At 45.0% G+C, this 19,602-nt stretch overlaps 1 protein-coding gene across 5 annotated transcripts in view; it reads left to right on the top strand.

Annotated features, from left to right (window-relative positions):
* The window catches only part of LOC126481546 (neurexin-1), a 2,075,559-nt gene that overhangs the window by 1,380,696 nt on the left and 675,261 nt on the right, over positions 1–19,602 (top strand). For all 5 annotated transcript variants that reach the window (XM_050105375.1, XM_050105377.1, XM_050105378.1 and 2 more), the window contains one exon: positions 7,811–7,963. In XM_050105375.1, the coding sequence (XP_049961332.1) occupies positions 7,811–7,963 (153 nt within the window). The remainder of the gene's footprint in view (positions 1–7,810; positions 7,964–19,602) is intronic.

Below are 19,602 nucleotides of genomic sequence, written 5' to 3' on the forward strand. Positions count from 1 at the left end.
TTTTTTTGTTTTTTGTTTTTTTTGGAAAGAAACATTTGAATATGGAGTTCACCATTTACGCTTTTGCTTTGCTACACTCACTTTGTTTCCGTCTCGTTCATAAGTACCTGGACACTCATGTACACCACTGACAGCCTTTACATGTGACCACACCGAGCGAGGTGGTGCAGTGGTTAGCACATTGGACTCGCAATCGCGAGGCCGACGGTTCAAACCCGCGTCCGGCCATCCTGATTTAGGTTTTCCGTGATTTCCCTAAATCGCTCCAGGCAAATGCCGGGATGGTTCCTCTGAAAGGGCACGGCCGACTTCCTTTCCCATCCTCCCCTAATCCGATCATGCTTTCTGGTCTCTCTTCCCAAAAAAACAACCAACAACCTAAATCGCTTGAAGCAAATACCGGGATGGCTCGGTTGAAAGGGCACGGCTGACTTCCTTTCCCATCCTTCCCTAATCCGATGGAACTGATAAAATGAAATGATCGTATGGCATTTTTGGCCGGGAGGCCCTATCCGGGTTCGGCTGCCAAGAGCAAGTCTTATTTCAGTCGACGCCCACTTGCGTGTCGAAGATTTGGATGAAATGATGATGACAACACGACACCCAGTCCGCGAGCGGTGAAAATCTCCAACCTGGCCGGCAATCGAACCCGGGCCCGCGGCGTGGGAGGCAAGCAAGCTAGCACTCAGCTAAGCAGGCGCACATGGGACCGATGGACTCACTATTTGCTCCCCTCCCCCAAATCGACAAACCGTACGACGAGAATTTCTTTCTTCTCAGTTCATAAAATACGAGGGCCGTTCAGAAAGTAACCTCCGGTTGATTTAAAAAAATACACCAAGTTAAATAAAAATATTTTAATATATACATCTTACAACTACATCATTGGACTATTTTTCTACATAGTCTCCATAGCGATTGAGGCACTTATCGTATCTCTTCACAAGCTTTGAAATTCCTTCTGCATAAAAATCACCCGCTTGTGCCTGGAGCCAGCCTGTGACCGCATCTTTGAGCTCTTCGTCGTCATCAAACCGCTGTGACCCGAGCAATTTCTTCAAATGCATGAAGAGGTGATAATCACTTGGCGCCAGGTCTGGGCTGTAAGGTGGATGGTTGATAACGTCCCACTTGAAGGACTCAAGAAGGGCCGTTGTTCTGCGAGCAGAGTGAGGACGGGCGTTATCGTGCAAGAAAACGATACCGGAAGTCAGCATACCACGGCGTTTGTTCTGTATAGCCCGTCGTAACTTTTTTATTGTTTCACAGTACACGTCTTGATTAATGGTCGTACCACGTTCCATGAATTCAACCAACAACACCCCTTTGGCATCCCAAAACACCGTTGCCATCAGTTTTCTGGCAGAAAAATCTTGCGAGGCTTTTCTTGGTTTGGTAGGCGAATTTGAATGTGCCCACATCTTTGATTGTTTGATTGTTCTTTTGTCTCAGGGTTCACGTACTTAATCCAGGTTTCGTCACCGGTCACGATTCTGTTTAACAATGGTTCTCCTTCGTCCTCATAACGTGACAGAAAGTCTAATGCAGAGGCCATTCTTTGAGTTTTGTGGTGGTCGGTAAGAATTTTGGGCACCCATCGTGCACAGGACTTACGATAACCCAATCTTGCTGTCACTATCTCGTACAAGAGAGTCTTAGAAATCTGTGGAAAACCAGTAGACAACTCCGACATTGAGAAACGTCGATTTTCACGAACTTTTGCATCAACTGTCTGAACGAGTTCGTCAGTCACCAATGATGGTCTACCACTCCTCTCTTCATCATGAACGTTTTCTCGTCCACTTTTAAATAAACGTACCCATTCACGGACAACTCCTTCACTCATAACTCTTGGTCCGTACACGGCACAAAGCTCACGATGAATAGCTGCTGCAGAATATCCTTTGGCTGTAAAAAACCTTATGACAGCACGCACTTCACATTTGGCGGGGTTTTCTATTGCAGCACACATTTCAAACTGCCACAAAAACTAAACTAGCGCAGGTACGACGTTCACTCGAGCACGGCTTGATGCCGACTGACCTGTTGAGTGCGTGAACGCACAGATGGCGTCGCTACTCCCCCCACAACCCGTACTGTGACCAATCGGAGGTTACTTTCTGAACCGCCCTCGTATTACCAACATCAGTAGACTTTAGGTTATTTTATTTTATTTCATTTCGAACGCTCCCAGTTTCGGCAATTCATTTTGCCATCTTCAGGTCCCATACGCTTTTTTTGTATCAACAAGCTTATCTTATGGTGCCATAAAACTGGAACCGTGTATCCGAATCGTTATGCAACTCTTTCATACGACAGGTGTTGTGAGAGTTTCTTCGATAATATTCTGTTACGGTAGTCGTTGAGAGCTTTTCACTTTGTCTTCCGGACACCCAAATGCGTTTTATTCAGCATCGTATCGGAAGTTTACAAAACAATAGGGGCTGTTTTACACAAACTATGCAGTAGTCTCTGTTTCTTTAGAAATTTATTTACGGTGATTGCATTCCATGATGAGTCATTCCCATCATGAATTAACCATAGTCTTCTAAAGCCTCCTATACAAATATAAATGTTTTAAGTTTCTAATTGAGATATTACGTTATTGACGCTTTATCTAGTTTTCTGAACTTATAAATCCTACTGTTTGTTTTAGTTGTCCTTCCCACTTTGGTGATCATTGCTGCTCTTACCTCGTCTTGACTGCTGACAACGTCCTCAAGGGGCCACGTCTATTTGTTGCCGTGTTACCTCCAGTATACTTCTGCAGTGAGCTGTACGTAGGTTTCAGAGAATAGTGGTTGTGATGGCGTGTTGCCACGTCCACCATCTACTAAAGTGTAACTTTCCCAACTAAAGTCTCCTCTGTATGATAGGGAAATGTACATACTGGCAAACTGAGATTTCCTCTACAGTTTTCGTTTGCATCTGGGGGCTGAGTCTCTTTGTCGGTAGAAAGTTTACGATCACCGTTGATACTGAGTCTTTTTCAAATAACCTTACATGCAGCGTTAATTTTTATCACCGCGAATTTCAATTTCTTGTCTACTGTCATAAGAGCAATGCATCTATTTCCGTGACACTGGCCAATGGATCACGTAACTAACTAATTATACACTTATATTTTCTCCATAAATATCACTGCCATAATCTGCAGTTTTTAAGCAGCTTTCTATACGTAGTAATATGTGATCTCCACTGCTTTTTAGGGGCGCTTCAAGCACTGACACCTCGTTGCAAATGCTGCGTCAGGATTTTAATGCACCGCGGTTCAGTGGGTTTTAAATAAGTAATGCAATACATTTTTTCTCGCAAATTTAGGTAAAAAAATGGCGGAATTTATTTCCGCTTCACCTCCTACAGTTCGATGAAGTTCCGATAGGTGGTGGCGCTGTACATAGCTGTGCCTAGATGCAGGACAGCTCCCGTCTGACAAGAGAAAGTTCACACACATTCTGAACACAGATCAAGCACGAAAACAGGAAGAAGGTGTACTGAACTGTGAAAAGAAAAGAAAAATAGAAGCAGCGAACTGTCCGAGAACAAGGAGTCCAATAAAGAGCAACCTCTAACAGTAACGGCGTCGTGGGTTAAGTGGTCATGGTGTTGAACTGCCAAGCAGTCTCGGCCAGTAGCTCAGCGGGTTCGGTCAGAGGAATATCTGCCCTCTGCAACAACAAAAAAACTGGGTCAATGGATGAACGGTTAATGATGAACTTGAACAATCGTCATGGGATGTCCGCTCCGAACAAATACAACGGTCAATAACGAACAAAATGAGATTTAAAAAAGCGAAACAAGAAAAACAAAAAATGGCAGTACGAGCCGTGTTCAAAACTCGTTCGTTGCATCTTTTTTTCCTTACAACTTTATCAACTGTCCGTCCGGTCCTTGAAATGTTTGTTCTCTTTCTGTAGTCTCGGCAGTTGTCATTCTATAGATTGGTTTTAGAATAAGGGTAATGTAAGAATACGTTACAGTCGCAAGTAAATGTGATGAGTAGTAAGAGCAGGCGAGATACCACATAGATGTCTCACAGAAATAAAATCAACAAATAAAGGGTTGTGAACTACGTTATAGCAAGGAAATTCAAGAGTCAAATTTCCAGAATTGAACGCAACTTCAAAAACGTTAAAAACGTATGTTTTGACAGAGCACAGAGAAAGTGTGTTATTGTGAAACTGCTGTGCTCATTTGTTACAGGTCATCATTTTCTTGCGATTGATCACATGCACGTTTATACGAACATCTACGTATATCGGGCAAGGAGCCACATCTCACTCACCTCCAGTTGTAGAAATTAGGTGCACCGAAAAGAGCTTCCTCTCAAATGACACACTTACTGTCAGTAATGCCGTGTATGACACAACAGGCATGTTTACCAGTGATGGATTCGGCTGACCTGTCGCCTTGTCATCAAACCTTTGCAGTTCCCATTCGAAAGCCTTTCCACTGCTAATAGAGTAGTTATGCAGAATCAACTACCTGTTGCTAACGGACGTTACACCACGACACAGACGCAAATTTCATTAAAGCGAGCAGCAAAAAATAAAATAAAATATAAAATAAATAAACATTTGTGCGAGGTAAATGTGAACACAGCTCGGCCGCTTGGCAGTCAACACCGTAACTACTTAACTGCGACGCCATCTGCGTTCCCGCCCGCTCTACATTGCACTCCTTGTTGTTGGACCGTTCACCGTTTCTATTTTGCTTTCCTTCTTCTTCTTCTTCTCCTTCTTCTTCTTCCTCTTCCTGTTTCTGTGCTTGACCTGATGTTCAGTTTGCGACGGGCTGTGCAGTGCCAGTGTGCCCTCTTAGCGCTAAACCTGGGGCTGGTGCGACGGGAAGTCTCTCTTCCGGGACGTCATCAGCGCAATGGGACAGGCGAAATCGAAGCTCCCCAACGATACTACCGAAGAAATTAGTCGCATCACCTTCCACATCCCAACTGGGTCTCTTACCGAGCGCCCGCCGGTGTGGCCGAGTGGTTCTATGCGCTTCAGTCTGGAACCGCGTGACCACTAGGGTCGCAGGTTCGAATCCTGCCTCGGGCATGGATGTGCGTGATGTACTTAGGTTAGTTAGGTTTAAGTAGTTGTAAGTTCTAGGGGTCTGATGACCTCGTATGTTAAGTCCCATGGTGCTCAGAGCCATCTGAACCACCTTATCGACCAAGTTGAACATGGCCTAAACAGAAACGACTGAGACTTGAGACCTCACGCCAGCCCAGCCCAGCTACTCGCTGACGACGGTGGCGAGGGCGGCTGCAGACCGGCTGTTCTCGGCTGGACTCGGCCGACTAGCGGTGCGGGGTGACACAGAACACTGCAGGCGTCTTATCACTCGTTGCCAGGTGGCGGGCAGAGATGTGAAGGGTAGCGGTACGATTTGATAGGTGCTCGACACGGAGATTCTGTCTTGCGGCCTGAGGACGTGGTCGACCGACACCTTGAAGACGGCTGTGGCTGCCCTCACGCACCTGGCCAGCGTCGCACACACGGCCTGGCGCCGCTCAGATCCCGATACCCACTGGGTGACTCGACCGGCCGGCCAAATGGCCGCTTTCAAGCTCTGCCAACTGCTGGCAGCGCCGTCTCGCACGAGGGCGCAGCATTTCCGCGTCTTTCACAGTGATCGCGCTGTTCGAGATCCTGCCAGGCCTAATACTAGCGCTAATGCGTGCTGGTGGCCGCTCCATCTGCCACAGAGGACTGCAGATCCGATCACTCACGCATCCGCAAAGGGTATCGGTGTGCACCAAGTTACACCGCCACCCGACCGCATTTCCTGGGTGCTTCAGTTGATTCCGCCCCCTCTGTACAACAGCAGACGAGAGGGAATGTAACCTTCGTTTTTCAGTGTTACAGACACTGTAGATCATTGTTGTAATGGAGAGTACAGTATGCAGTCTCTGCCCAGCACATTCACTGACTGTCTGACCACTTTCGGACAACAGAATTTCACTTCTACATGAGGTCCATGTGAGAAACTGTATGCTTTCCGTACTTTATATTTACATGTCCGTCGACATGGAACCTCTGCAAATCACACTAAACGGCCTGCCAGAGGGTTCGTCAAATAACAATAATTCTCTGTCATTCCACCTCGAACAGCACACGAGAAAAACGGACACCTGTATCTTTCCGTGCGAGCTCTGATTTCCCTTGTTTTATTACGACGATGGTTCCTCCATATGTAGGTCACTGTCGACTAAACATTTTCGCATTCGGAGGAGAAAGTGGGTGACTCACATTTCGTGAGAAGATCGCGCCGCAACGAGAAATGCGTGTGTTTTAAGTATGTCCATCCCAAACACTGTCATGTCCGCGACACTCCCTGCCCTGTTTGTCGATAACACAAAACGTGCTGCTCTTCTTTGAACTTTCTCTATGTACTCCGACTATCCTATCTCGTACGGATCCCACACACCGCGCAGCAGTACTCCAAAAGTGGACGGACAAGCGTACTGCAGGCGGTTTCTTCAGGTCCATCTGTTGCTTCTTCTAAGTGCTCTGCCAGTAAAACGCAGTTTTTGCTTCGCCTTCCCCACAATATTGTCCGTGTGTATTTTCCAATCTAAGTGGTGCGTAACTTTAATTCCTAACTATTTATTTGAATGTACGGCCTTTGGATTTGATTTATTTATCGTGTAACCGAAGTTTTAACTGATTCCTGTTACCATTCATGTCGATGAACTCGCACTTTTCATTATTTAGAATCAACTGCCAATTTTCGTACCTAGAGATTTGTTAATCGTTTTGCAATTTGTTTCGATCTCCTCGTGATTTTACTACTGGATAACTGACAGCACATCAGCAAACAATCTAAGACGGCTGCTCAGATTTTCTCCTAAATCGTTTATATAGATAAAAAACAGGAGAGAGCCTATAACACTACGTTGAGGAACGCCAGGAATTACTTTTGTTTCAGGCGGTGACGTTCCGCCAGTTACTGCGCACTGTGGTTTCTCTGACAGGAAATCACGAATACAGTTGCATAACTGAGACGATGCTCCATAAGCACGGGATTTGATTACAAACAGCTTCTGACAGCGGTGTCAAATGCCTTTTGGGAATCTGAAAGCACGGAATCAATTTTAAATCCCTTGTCGATAGCGCTCAACACCTCGTGTGAATAAGGATCTAATTGTGTTTCACAAGAACGAGGTTTTCTAAATCCGTATTGACTGTGGGCCAATAGGTGGTTATCTGAGAGATAATTGGTAATGTTCGAAGACGATACATGTTCCAAAATCCTACTGCGTATCAACGTTAATATGAGCGTTAAGTAGGGAGCTATTACATCAGCATACACTGGAAGGAACCCATTAGGCGTACCTACTGGACGCGAAGACTCGTTTTTATTAAGTGATGTAAGTTGTTTCACTACTCCGAGAATATCTGCTTCTAAGTTACTCTTTTTGACAGCAGTTTTGATTCGACTTCTGGAGTATTTACTTCGTCATCTTTGGCGAAGCAATTTCGGAAGGCTGTATTTAGTAACTCTGCTTTAGCAGCACTGTCATCGATAGTATTTCCATTGCTATCGGACAGGGAAGGCATCGATTGTGTCTTGTCGCTAGCATACTTTACATACGACCAAAATCTGTTTGGATTTTCTGCCAGATTTCGAGGGCTAGATCGACAGTTGTGTCATTTGTATTAGATTACATATCCTTCGTAACCGACAACAATTTTTGTCTCGTCTGTCACGTGTAGTGACACGTCACTGATAAATGTCAAGAAACGCAATGGACGCAGGGAAGCAGCCTTCACCCTCGACATTTAGCAAGCATTCCTGCCCGCAGGTGGAGTTCACGGCGGACACGCTCAAGCTGAACCTGATCGACCTGGGCCGGCGCGACAGCAAGCTCATCGCCGTGGTCGGCCACGTCGACTTCATGTGCCAGGAGGTCGAAGCCGCCGACCCGGTCACCTTCACCACCAGCGACTCCAACCTCGTGAGTACCTCTCCTGCCCTCACCCAGCCGTGCGCCTGCACTTGCGTGCTGCTCTGTTTCAGCTCAACAGTTTCTTCACTTTTGTATGCGTGTTTTTCTTCAAATAAGTCTTGCCATCTTCTGTATACGTGTAGCACACGAGTTAAAATCTTCCACATGGTGTGAAACCAACTCCTGCGGTGTCTACTGTAGACGCACGTTTGTCCAGATATCATTTCTTTTGTGTGTCTCCTAATTCTTTAGTGGCAGGACATGGCGAACACCTCGCTACAACTCACAGAATCGTTTTGCAGTCTGTGTAGAGATGTTAGCAGTCATGTAATCAAAACACGTTACACACGTGTAAGGCGACTCACTCTAGAGTGACCTGCTCCAATCACTCGACGTCCGTATTTCTGTCCGTATGTCACAGGTACAGAACAAATTCGTATGTCTTACAGGAGGCGGAATCTATTAAAACCGTCACGTCGGGACGCTGCAGATGAGCAATTCATTCTAGACAGCCGGATGCTTAATGATACGTGGTAACAGTCGTGGCTGTGCGCAGTATAACGTGAAACAATTGGTACAGGGAACAGTATTCCGATTAATAATCCCAACACCATCTTTTATTGGCCACTTAAGCGTATCTGAAAATGAGACAGTTAAATAGAATATTTATTGATCGAACTACAACCATTTTATTCCGCCTTAACATACAGTAAGATAGTAACAAACACAAAGTGCGCCGATGATGAACGACGGATTCGAGAAGACCAAAGAGATGGGCAGGCAGGCACATTCGTGTCAATATATTCATAACCACCCGCTCCTGTAGAATAATTGTAAACAGAAAAACAAAGCAACACAACGCTTTCAAGATAAAAGTACGATTTTTTTATTTACCCTCCAATATAGCTATTGGACGTAACAAATTTGTGTAATTCCTAGTTGTCGTTATCAGAATGTGAAGTTATTCGTCCATTATAATAGTTTCAGCAGCCCAGGGTTTCTGAACAAATTTGCATACCGTCCTTCCTTGGCATTCTTCCATTCTCGATGGGTAACGAACGGTGTCGCATACTTTGCTCAGAGTCTGTAGCGCCCTATGTGGCTCAAAAGTCCCACATGGGAGTGGTAGTCTCTGGGCACGTGGAACGTGGCGGGACTTCGAACGTAAGCCGCTCTCCCTTCCCGTCTTGTCCTCTTACTGATTTGTTGTTGTGCGCGTTCGTCCTCTACGGGCTGGACCTCGCTTCGCACAGTTAGTCTCCCCTTGACACGGTCATTAGCAGTACTTTCCCAGTACTTGGATGAATACCCGCCTCGGTCAGACCTCTTCCCACTGGCTCCCCCGCCCTGCTAAATTTCTCCGTGCAGCAGTGTTTCACGCTCAGGTCAGGGTCCGTGCGCCTGACGTGTCCCAGACACCTTAGACGTCGGCGTATCTGAAGCGCACGAATGCTTTGAGGCTTCGGTGTTGGCTTCTTTGTCCCTCCGAGAGATCAGAGCGAGACAGAGGAGATAAAGCTGTTCAGATTCGTGTTTACCAAGAGACGTCCTTGTCTCACAGCTGTAGAGAAGGGTGTTGAAACACGAGCGTTGTGTACTTTCAATTATTGTGCGCGGTCCATTGTTCAGTACTCTGTTTTTCAAGCGAGCAACGTTAGATAATGATTTTTCCATTCTCTTAGTAATCTCATTGTCCGTAGACAAGTTGCTGCATACTGTAGATCCGAAGTAGGTAAAGTCTTCAATTATCTCTAGAGAACTGCCCTCAATGCTGATGGATGAAAGGTTGATGGTGCTCTGCGCCATGATCTTAGTCTTTTGGAGGCTGATGGTTAGGCCAAATTTTTCACGTGCATGTGATAATTTATTAATTACATAGTGCACCTCATCTTCTGGGTGTGCTAACAGAGCTGTATCGCCTGCTTATAACAGCTCACGAATAACAACTGTATTTACTTTGGTCTTGGCAGACAGTGTTCAAAAGATTTCCATCAGATACAGTATGTAAATACACTCCCTTATCACGATCTTTAAAACCAAAGAGAAAAGATCTCTGCTGTGCATCGCCAGTTATAGGAAATACTTCCGATGTTGTACCGTTGAAGCAGATTGTTGCTTGCGTTTTCTCATGGACACAGACAGTTATTTTTAGTTTAGAAAAAATTACGATAGATATCCGCAGTAGATTTGTGACTGTCATTGTTGCTGCGTATATTAAGCGGACACAAAAGAGATTTTTATGCAAAGGTGTGCACTTTTGACTCAGAAATAATGAAAAAACTCACTATGAATGGACAGCCCAACAGAAATGAAGTATAATTCACAGACTAGAGATGTTAGGCACAGCATACAATCGTAATCAGTCATCCAAAAGTATGGGATTCGATCCCTGATCAGTTTTAGATATGTATCTGTCACTAATCAGTCCTTCAGTAGTAGGATGATAAGACTCCTAGCACACTTTTGATATTAACTTGATATCCAAAATAATTAAATTCATCAGTTAATTACCCCTACCCCAGATGGCATCATGTGTTTTCCCTACCACATCCCATCCCCTCCCCTCCCCCTCCCCCATCAACCCATTTTTAGTAATTTAGAATTATGGGAGGAAATTCAAAAAATGGCAGGAATTTAAAAATGGAGGAAAATTCAAACCAGGCGGAAATTTCCTTGTCCCACGGCTATGCTGCTCTCCCAATTCACCTCGGAATTGGCGGGAAATTCAGATTGAAGGTGTCCTTTCCGGGACTTGAACCCCACTCCTCCTGGGCAGAAAGCCCAGGTGCACCCGCCGAAACATTGGAACTGTCCAGATGCTTGAGAGGAAAGTTAGGTCAGTGAACTTTATTTGTTTTTCTTGGGAAAGGGTGCTGAAGTAAAGATTGGTACACATTACGTAATTAATAATTAGGATCAGTCCTCATTACAAAAATATATGCGTAGTGCGATTCTGTAGTGAAATAGAAGGGGATAGTTGCTGTGAATAATTATGGGTGGAGGTCATACTCAAAAACTGAGGTAGGTTAATAATTGGGCCCTTTTACCGAACTCCCGACTCAGCAGCATTAGTGGCAGAACAACCGAGAGAAAATCTGGAATACATTTCACATAAATTTCCTCAGCATGTTATAGTCTCAGGTGGAGGTTTCAATTTACGAGATATAGACTGGGACACTCAGATGTTTAGGACAGGTGGTAAGGACAGAGCATTGAGTGACATTATACTGAGTGCACTATCCGAAAATTAACTCGAGCAATTAAACAGAGAACCGACTCGTGCAGATAACATCTTGGACCTACTGATAACAAGCAGACCCGACCTTTTCGACTCTGTAAGCGCAGAACAGGGAATCAGTGATCATAAGGCCGTTGCAGCATCCCTGAATATGGAAGTAAATAGGATTATAAAAAAAGGGAGGAAGGTTTATCTGTTTAGCAAGAGTAATAGAAGGCAGATCTCAGAATACCTAACAGATCAAAACGAAAATATCTGTTCCGACACTGACAATGTTGAGTGTTTATGGAAAAAGTTCAAGGCAATCGTAAACTGCGTTTCATACAGGTACGTGCCGAGTATAACTGTGAGGGACGGGAAAAACTCACCGTGGTTCAACAACAAAGTTAGGAAACTACTGCGAAAGCAAAGAGAGCTTCACTGCAAGTTTAAACGCAGCCAAAATCTCTCAGACAAACAGAAGCTAAACGATGTCAAAGTTAGCGTAAGGAGGGCTATGCGTGAAGTGTTCAGTGAATTCGAAAGTAAAATTCTATGTACCGACTTGACAAAAAATCCTATGAAGTTCTGGTCTTACGTTAAATCAGTAAGCGGATCGAAACACCATATCCAGACACTCTGGGATGATGATGGCATTGAAACAGAGGATGACACGCGTAAAGCTGAAATACTAAACACCTTTTTCCAAAGCTGTTTCACGGTGGAAGACCGCACTGCAGTTCCTACTCTAAATCACCACACGAACGAAAAAATGGCTGACATCGAAATAAGTGTCCAAGGAATAGAAAAGCAAGTGAAATCACTCAACAGGGGAAAGTCCACTGAACCTGACGGGATACCAGTTCGATTCTACACAGAGTACGCGAAAGAACTTGCCCCCTTCTAACAGCTGTGTAACGCAAGTGTCTAGAGGAACGGAAGGTTCCAAATGATTGGAAAAGAGCACAGGTAGTCCCAGTTTTCGAGAAGGGTCGTGGAGTAGATGCGCAAAACTATAGGCCTATATCTCTGACTTCGATCTGTTGTAGACTTTTAGAACATGTTATTTGCTCGCGTATCATGTTATTTCTGGAAACCCAGAATCTACTGTGTAGGAATCAACATGGATTCCGGAAACAGCGATCGTGTGAGACCCAACTCGCTTTATTTGTTCATGAGACCCAGAAAATACACTCCTGGAAATGGAAAAAAGAACACATTGACACCGGTGTGTCAGACCCACCATACTTGCTCCGGACACTGCGAGAGGGCTGTACAAGCAATGATCACACGCACGGCACAGCGGACACACCAGGAACCGCGGTGTTGGCCGTCGAATGGCGCTAACTGCGCAGCATTTGTGCACCGCCGCCGTCAGTGTCAGCCAGTTTGCCGTGGCATACGGAGCTCCATCGCAGTCTTTAACACTGGTAGCATGCCGCGACAGCGTGGATGTGAACCGTATGTGCAGTTGACGGACTTTGAGCGAGGGCGTATAGTGGGCATGCGGGAGGCCGGGTGGACGTACCGCCGAATTGCTCAACACGTGGGGCGTGAGGTCTCCACAGTACATCGATGTTGTCGCCAGTGGTCGGCGGAAGGTGCACGTGCCCGTCGACCTGGGACCGGACCGCAGCGACGCACGGATGCACGCCAAGACCGTAGGATCCTACGCAGTGCCGTACGGGACCGCACCGCCACTTCCCAGCAAATTAGGGACACTGTTGCTCCTGGGGTATCGGCGAGGACCATTCGCAACCGTCTCCATGAAGCTGGGCTACGGTCCCGCACACCGTTAGGCCGTCTTCCGCTCACGCCCCAACATCGTGCAGCCCGCCTCCAGTGGTGTCGCGACAGGCGTGAATGGAGGGACGAATGGAGACGTGTCGTCTTCAGCGATGAGAGTCGCTTCTGCCTTGGTGCCAATGATGGTCGTATGCGTGTTTGGCGCCGTGCAGGTGAGCGCCACAATCAGGACTGCATACGACCGAGGCACACAGGGCCAACACCCGGCATCATGGTGTGGGGAGCGATCTCCTACACTGGCCGTACACCACTGGTGATCGTCGAGGGGACACTGAATAGTGCACGGTACATCCAAACCGTCATCGAACCCATCGTTCTACCATTCCTAGACCGGCAAGGGAACTTGCTGTTCGAACGGGACAATGCACGTCCGCATGTATCCCGTGCCACCCAACGTGCTCTAGAAGGTGTAAGTCAACTACCCTGGCCAGCAAGATCTCCGGATCTGTCCCCCATTGAGCATGTTTGGGACTGGATGAAGCGTCGTCTCACGCGGTCTGCACGTCCAGCACGAACGCTGGTCCAACTGAGGCGCCAGGTGGAAATCACATGGCAAGCCGTTCCACAGGACTACATCCAGCATCTCTACGATCGTCTCCATGGGAGAATAGCAGCCTGCATTGCTGCGAAAGGTGGATATACACTGTACTAGTGCCGACATTGTGCATGCTCTGTTGCCTGTGTCTATGTGCCTGTGGTTCTGTCAGTGTGATCATGTGATGTATCTGACCCCAGGAATGTGTCAATAAAGTTTCCCCTTCCTGGGACAATGAATTCACGGTGTTCTTATTTCAATTTCCAGGAGTGTATTAGATACAGGCTCCCAGGTAGATGTCATTTTCCTTGACTTCCGGAAGGCATTCGATACAGTTCCGCACTGTCACCTGATAAACAAAGTAAGAGCCTACGGAATATCAGACCAGCTGTGGCTTTATTGAAGAGTTTTTAGCAAACAGAACACAGCATGTTATTCTCAATGGAGAGACTTGTACAGACGTTAAAGTAACCTCTGGCGTGCCACAGTGGAGTGTTATGGGACCATTACTTTTCACAATATGTATAAATGGCCTAGTAGATAGTGTCGGAAGTTCCATGCGGCTTTTCGCAGATGATGCTGTAGTATACAGAGAAGTTGCAGCATTAGAAAATTGCAGCGAAATGCAGGAAGATCTGCAGCGGATAGGCACTTGGTGCAGGGAGTGGCAACTGACCCTTAACATAGACAAATGTAATGTACATAGAAAGAAGAATCCTTTTACATAGAAAGAAGAATCCTTTATTCAATGATTATATGATAGCGGAACAAACACTGGTAGCAGCTACTTCTGTAAAATAGCTGGGAGAATGCGTACGGAACGAAGTGGAATGATCATATAAAATTAGTTGTTAAGGTGGGTGCAAGGTTGAAATTTATTGGGAGAGTCCTTAGAAAATGTAGTCCATCAACGAGGAAGGTGGCTTACAAAACACTCGTTCGACCTATATTTGAGTATTGCCCATCAGTGTGGGATCCGTACCAGATCGGGTTGACGGATGAGATAGAGAAGATCCAACGAAGAGCGGCGCGTTTCGTCACAGGGTTATTTGGTAAGCGTGATAGCGTTACGGAGATGTTTAGCAAACTCAAATGGCAGACTCTGCAAGAGAGGCGCTCTGCATCGCGGTGTAGCTTGCTGTCCAGGTTTCGAGAGGGTGCGTATCTGGATGAGGTATCGAATATATTGCTTCCCCCTACTTATACCTCCCGAGGAGATCACGAATGTAAAATTAGAGATATTCGAGCGCGCACGGAGACTTTCCGGCAGTCGCTCTTCCCGCGAACCATACGCGACTGGAACAGGAAAGGGAGGTAAATGACAGTGGCACGTAAAGTGCCCTCCGCCACACACCGTTTGGTAGCTTGCGGAGTATAAATGTAGATTTAGATGTGGAAGGAGCGCCTCAAAACGCAATGTAGCTCAAAAATTGACGATGTTATATAACGTGTTACCTTACGGGAAAAAATTTCTCAATACCATTCGAAACTAGTGGCAGAACTACTCCAACTCTACATAGAATGATCCCTTCACCTACTAGCTGGCAGGAAAAGGGCTGGAGAGGAAGGGTGCTATCTTTATCTTTAGCAGGAGATGTGTTCTACTGATGATATGCTGGTGTTGGACAGAGCAGAGTTTAATAAGTGTATTACCTGTAAGCCTGCAGCTGATGACTGTTACTATCGCTGCTTGGTATCAGAGTTTGCCACAGACTCCCCATGCTGCACTGCTCGACAATCAGTCTGCAGCCCAGGTAATCAAACTTCAGGAAAGCCAACACATTACACCACAACTGACGGAAAACGCATCACTGCTCTAAGTACACATCGAAATTGTCATGAAAAAACCAGCACTCATAATCAACAGCTCCTAATGCAACACGTTTATTTGGGATTAGAAATAATCATAGTCCCAAAAGAGAGGGACCGCAGGTGCATGTCTGTTCTTATCAATGTGTGATCGTGAAATAACCAACCTCGAGTCACTCATAGCTTCCCTCGTCCTTCCCTCTTCCTCCCTTTGCACACCTTACGTAGGGATACAGGTTTGTTCTATCTTGTCACCGGTGGTCCACAAAGAGATCTACCTGGTGCCAGTGGCACACTGCTTTGGTCTGCGGAACTCAGTCACAGATGGATGCCTTCTGCATGCCGTAAAAGTTTTTCTGAGAAGGACTGGAACAATAACGAAATTCCACAGAACTGTCCAAATCGCTTCTTCAAACGAACAGCTGCTATCGCCTCCACATGCTGCCTATGCCAGACTCTTCAGTCCAGTGCGTCCCCGTGGAGCACGCCGCTGCGTGGGCCGGGCAGTCGGACAGCGCTAACGGTGGCGACGCACACAACAGGTCACCACGCCGACAGTTACAGGTTGAATCGAGGTAAAAGAAGGCTACACAAAGGCGAGGAGTGCGCTGCACCATCAAAAGCGCTGCCCCCACAAGCACACACCAACGCACTTCTTACAAGCGAGGATCTGTTAACAAAAGGAAACACAATTTTGACGATAATAAATGTCCTGTTTCCATGAAAATTTGTGCAGTCCGTTTTCTATTAGTTTTGAGAGGAAAATCGGTATAGCTTTTATGTTCGACTGCAGGATACAACTCACATCTTTCCCTCCCCCTGCCTCACGTTATTTTGCGGCATCCAACGAAGTGAAAAAAAACCACTACAGCACTAGCACCAATTACAGATGACCAAATTGGCCAGTGGTATACATTTGATAGATGTATGAACGTGTTCCACAGCTCCTATACACGTCCTCTCTGCATAAAATCTAAAACAAACTTCCATTATTTTGCCGGTTAAAACTGTGGAGTGCTGCAGAAATTCCATGTTATTTCGAAACTGTCATCGCAGTAAAGGGGAAACGAGAATTCAAACTCCACAGAAAAAATCTGTGTTACGCGATTATTTTCAGTTTGTTGCAAAATTACAAAATCAGCATCTACAGATAAACTGCCATTCTTGTGTGTATTACAAACATTACATACACGTGAAATAACATTAGACAATACAGCCGTTCACTCCATTTGCTCACATGTCGAAAAAATAACATTCATTCTACATTCTACAACATCAGGCTTCAGTTCGGGAGGATGTTTCTTTCTACTTTACAGCTAGTTCTGTTTCACCAGTGCTATGCTATTTCGCACTGGCATTTGCGAAACACTAAAAGAAAAGAAAACAAATCGTGAGAGCTTCTCTTGTAATAGAACATCCAATGTCACCTAGTAGAGACCCATATAAGACACCTCTGATACATCGAACACAAATACTGTCTGTGTGCTGACGTCTGACATTTTTGCACCAAAACTTCCCTCTACTGGCTGGTATTTAAAGTTAAAGCAACCCTTACTTCAAGAAATAGTCTGAAATCAGCAGGCTATTATTCGCAATACCAACAGATTCTTGCATTGTAGTTTCGTAATCAATTTCATAATCATAGCCTGTGTCACACAATCTACTCACATGTCAGGAAAAACACTATCATTTCTAGGTTTCGCAATGAGCTATAATTAAAGGTTATCAAGTATGAAATAGCGCAGGACTTGCTGCAACACGTATTTTTACATACACAATAACAATAAAATCAGTTATGATTCCATGAGAATACACAGTGAATTTGTATTAGTTTTATGAGCAAAATCGGTGTGGCTTGAGAGCATTTTGTGTGTTCAAACTACAAAGTGTCACGCAGGTGGTCATTATGTTCATTTCAGATGTATGAAATACCGGTACAGATCAGCGTCCATACAGTCACTTACTATGTTCGAAAGCACTGTTCATCATCATTTTGTAACATCCACAGTAAGGAAAATACTATGAATTATCTGCATCCAAACTTTAACCGATCATACCACTCCCTTTTGTAGAATCTCTTGTAAGATTTCATCTCCTCTCTCTCTTCCAATTTATCAAAAAATAAACACTGTCTATGTGTTGACATGCAGCCTATCACACATACACATGTACTGCTGCGTTGGAGCAGGTGCCCACTGATTGAAGTTGCTTGCACAAACCTGTGTAAAGTACTGTTGCCTGTACTATTAATTACAAGACATGGTTTCTCTGTTGTTCTATTATAAGCAGTTGAATACATTGTTTTTCAGCTGCAGCACATACAAGCAGTCTATGACAACAGCTTTGTACACCGCCATAAATTTTGTTTTCTACCATGACTTCAATGTCTGTGTTAGATGATAAACTGATATAAATCCATTTTTATCAATTGGCTCTCACAGAAAGCTGAACATCACATGGTGAAAACTGTGCTGCTCCCATAACACATGTGATGGTAGAAATAAAACACAGAGGCAACATTTCTTATTATTTCTTATTAACAAAAATGTGGATGACATATCAACATATGGAAACTGGAAGATTTTGCGGCATTGTGGAGCGTTTCCAAACAGCTATACAATTAATTTCATCTTCCAAGGTGATGGGGTTGCACTTGTCTCACTGTTCTGTTTGGAAGAGCATTGTATCCTCATTTTGCAGTCATGCACATTACCATGGTTCCAGTGTTGATGTTGACCACTACCGAAAGGTGCTGTTCAGAACATGCACAGGGTAATAGCAGTAAAAAGAGGTACAGTTACCTTACTGGTAAGAAAAAAAGTTGAGGGCATCACAACTTACGGAAATAGGATGAGACTGAAGCATTGAGGAATGCATGCCAACATTTAATCTCACACTCCACAGTGACAAGTTGCAGATGTCTAGTGTTCTGCCAAGGCTATCTCCATCTCAGACAAGTGTTGCCAGTCAATCATTATGCAGTAATCAACAGTTTACCAGTGGATGGATAGGGAGAAAAAGACAAATTCAGTATGGGATGATGTACTGTAATAAGCATCGCAGTTCACAGTTTGATCAATGTACTCTAATAAGCACTGAAGTTCATAGTACCATCAATTTTAGCAATTTAACCAGTTGTTTTGTAATTTCAGTGCCAGCCATGATGATTCCCAATTGCTATATCATAACTAAACCACCCTTCCACTACTCTGCAAGCAGCATATGAGGTGTGTTCAAAAAGTAAGGTGACTTTATATATTTATAAAAAAATATTTATTTATTCACCAATATTCACGTTGTCCCCTTCAAATAAATCCCCCTGAGATACAATACACTTGTGCCAACGCTTCTTCCAATCCTCGAAGCACTTCTCATAAGCTTTCGTACAGCCTTGAGTACTTCCAGCGGTGCAGTTTTCACTTCCTCAATCGTTGAAAATCTTCCTCGTTTCATAGGTCTCGTCAGTTTTGGAAACAGGAAAAAATCGCAGGGGGACAAATTCGGTGAATATGGTGACTGAGGCATGATCGTTGGGTTGTTTTTGGCCAAAAAATATCTCACAAGCAAAGATGAATGTTTTTCCACAATTCCAGGCGTACCATAGCAATTGAAAAAAACAGTGAGCAAAACTTTAACATTTGATCGAACGTCGCGTGCTTTTTTCGGTCTTGTCTCTCCGGGGAGCTCCTATTGGGAAGATTGGGCTTTGGTTTCGACATCATGAGCGGAAACTCATGTTTCGTCACCAGTTATGACCCTTTTGAGCAAATCAGGATCATCATTAACGTCCTTCAAGAGCTCCTGAGCGATGCTCATGCGACGGCTTTTCTGATCAAAATTGAGTTTTGGAACAAACTTCGCTGACACAGCCCAAAACTTCCGAAAAAATTGCACGACGCCAACCGACCGATGTGCCAACATCCTCAGCCACTTATGATAATTCGGCGATTTTCCGAAACAATTTGCTTCGCAGCTTCGACGCTATCATCTGTTGTTGATGTGGAGCGGCGAATAGAGCGAGGTTCGTCGCTGGCATCTTCTCGGCCATCTTGGAAGAACTTGTACCACTTGTAAACACTTTTTTTTTTACTTACAAGGGGAGGCCGCCAATTGTGAAATTCAGATTCGATTCATACTGCGCATAATAAAAGCTCATGGCCAGAGGTGTAATGTGGCAAAGCACCAAGATGCACTTCTCAGCCGTTGTCGAGAAAATCGACAGTTAAAAGAAACCGTTGCGGTGAAATACTCTCTACGATTAACAATTCTCTACAGCGTCGT

This window comes from Schistocerca serialis, chromosome 5, assembly GCF_023864345.2.
Source record: "Schistocerca serialis cubense isolate TAMUIC-IGC-003099 chromosome 5, iqSchSeri2.2, whole genome shotgun sequence".
Lineage (NCBI taxonomy): Eukaryota > Metazoa > Arthropoda > Insecta > Orthoptera > Acrididae > Schistocerca > Schistocerca serialis.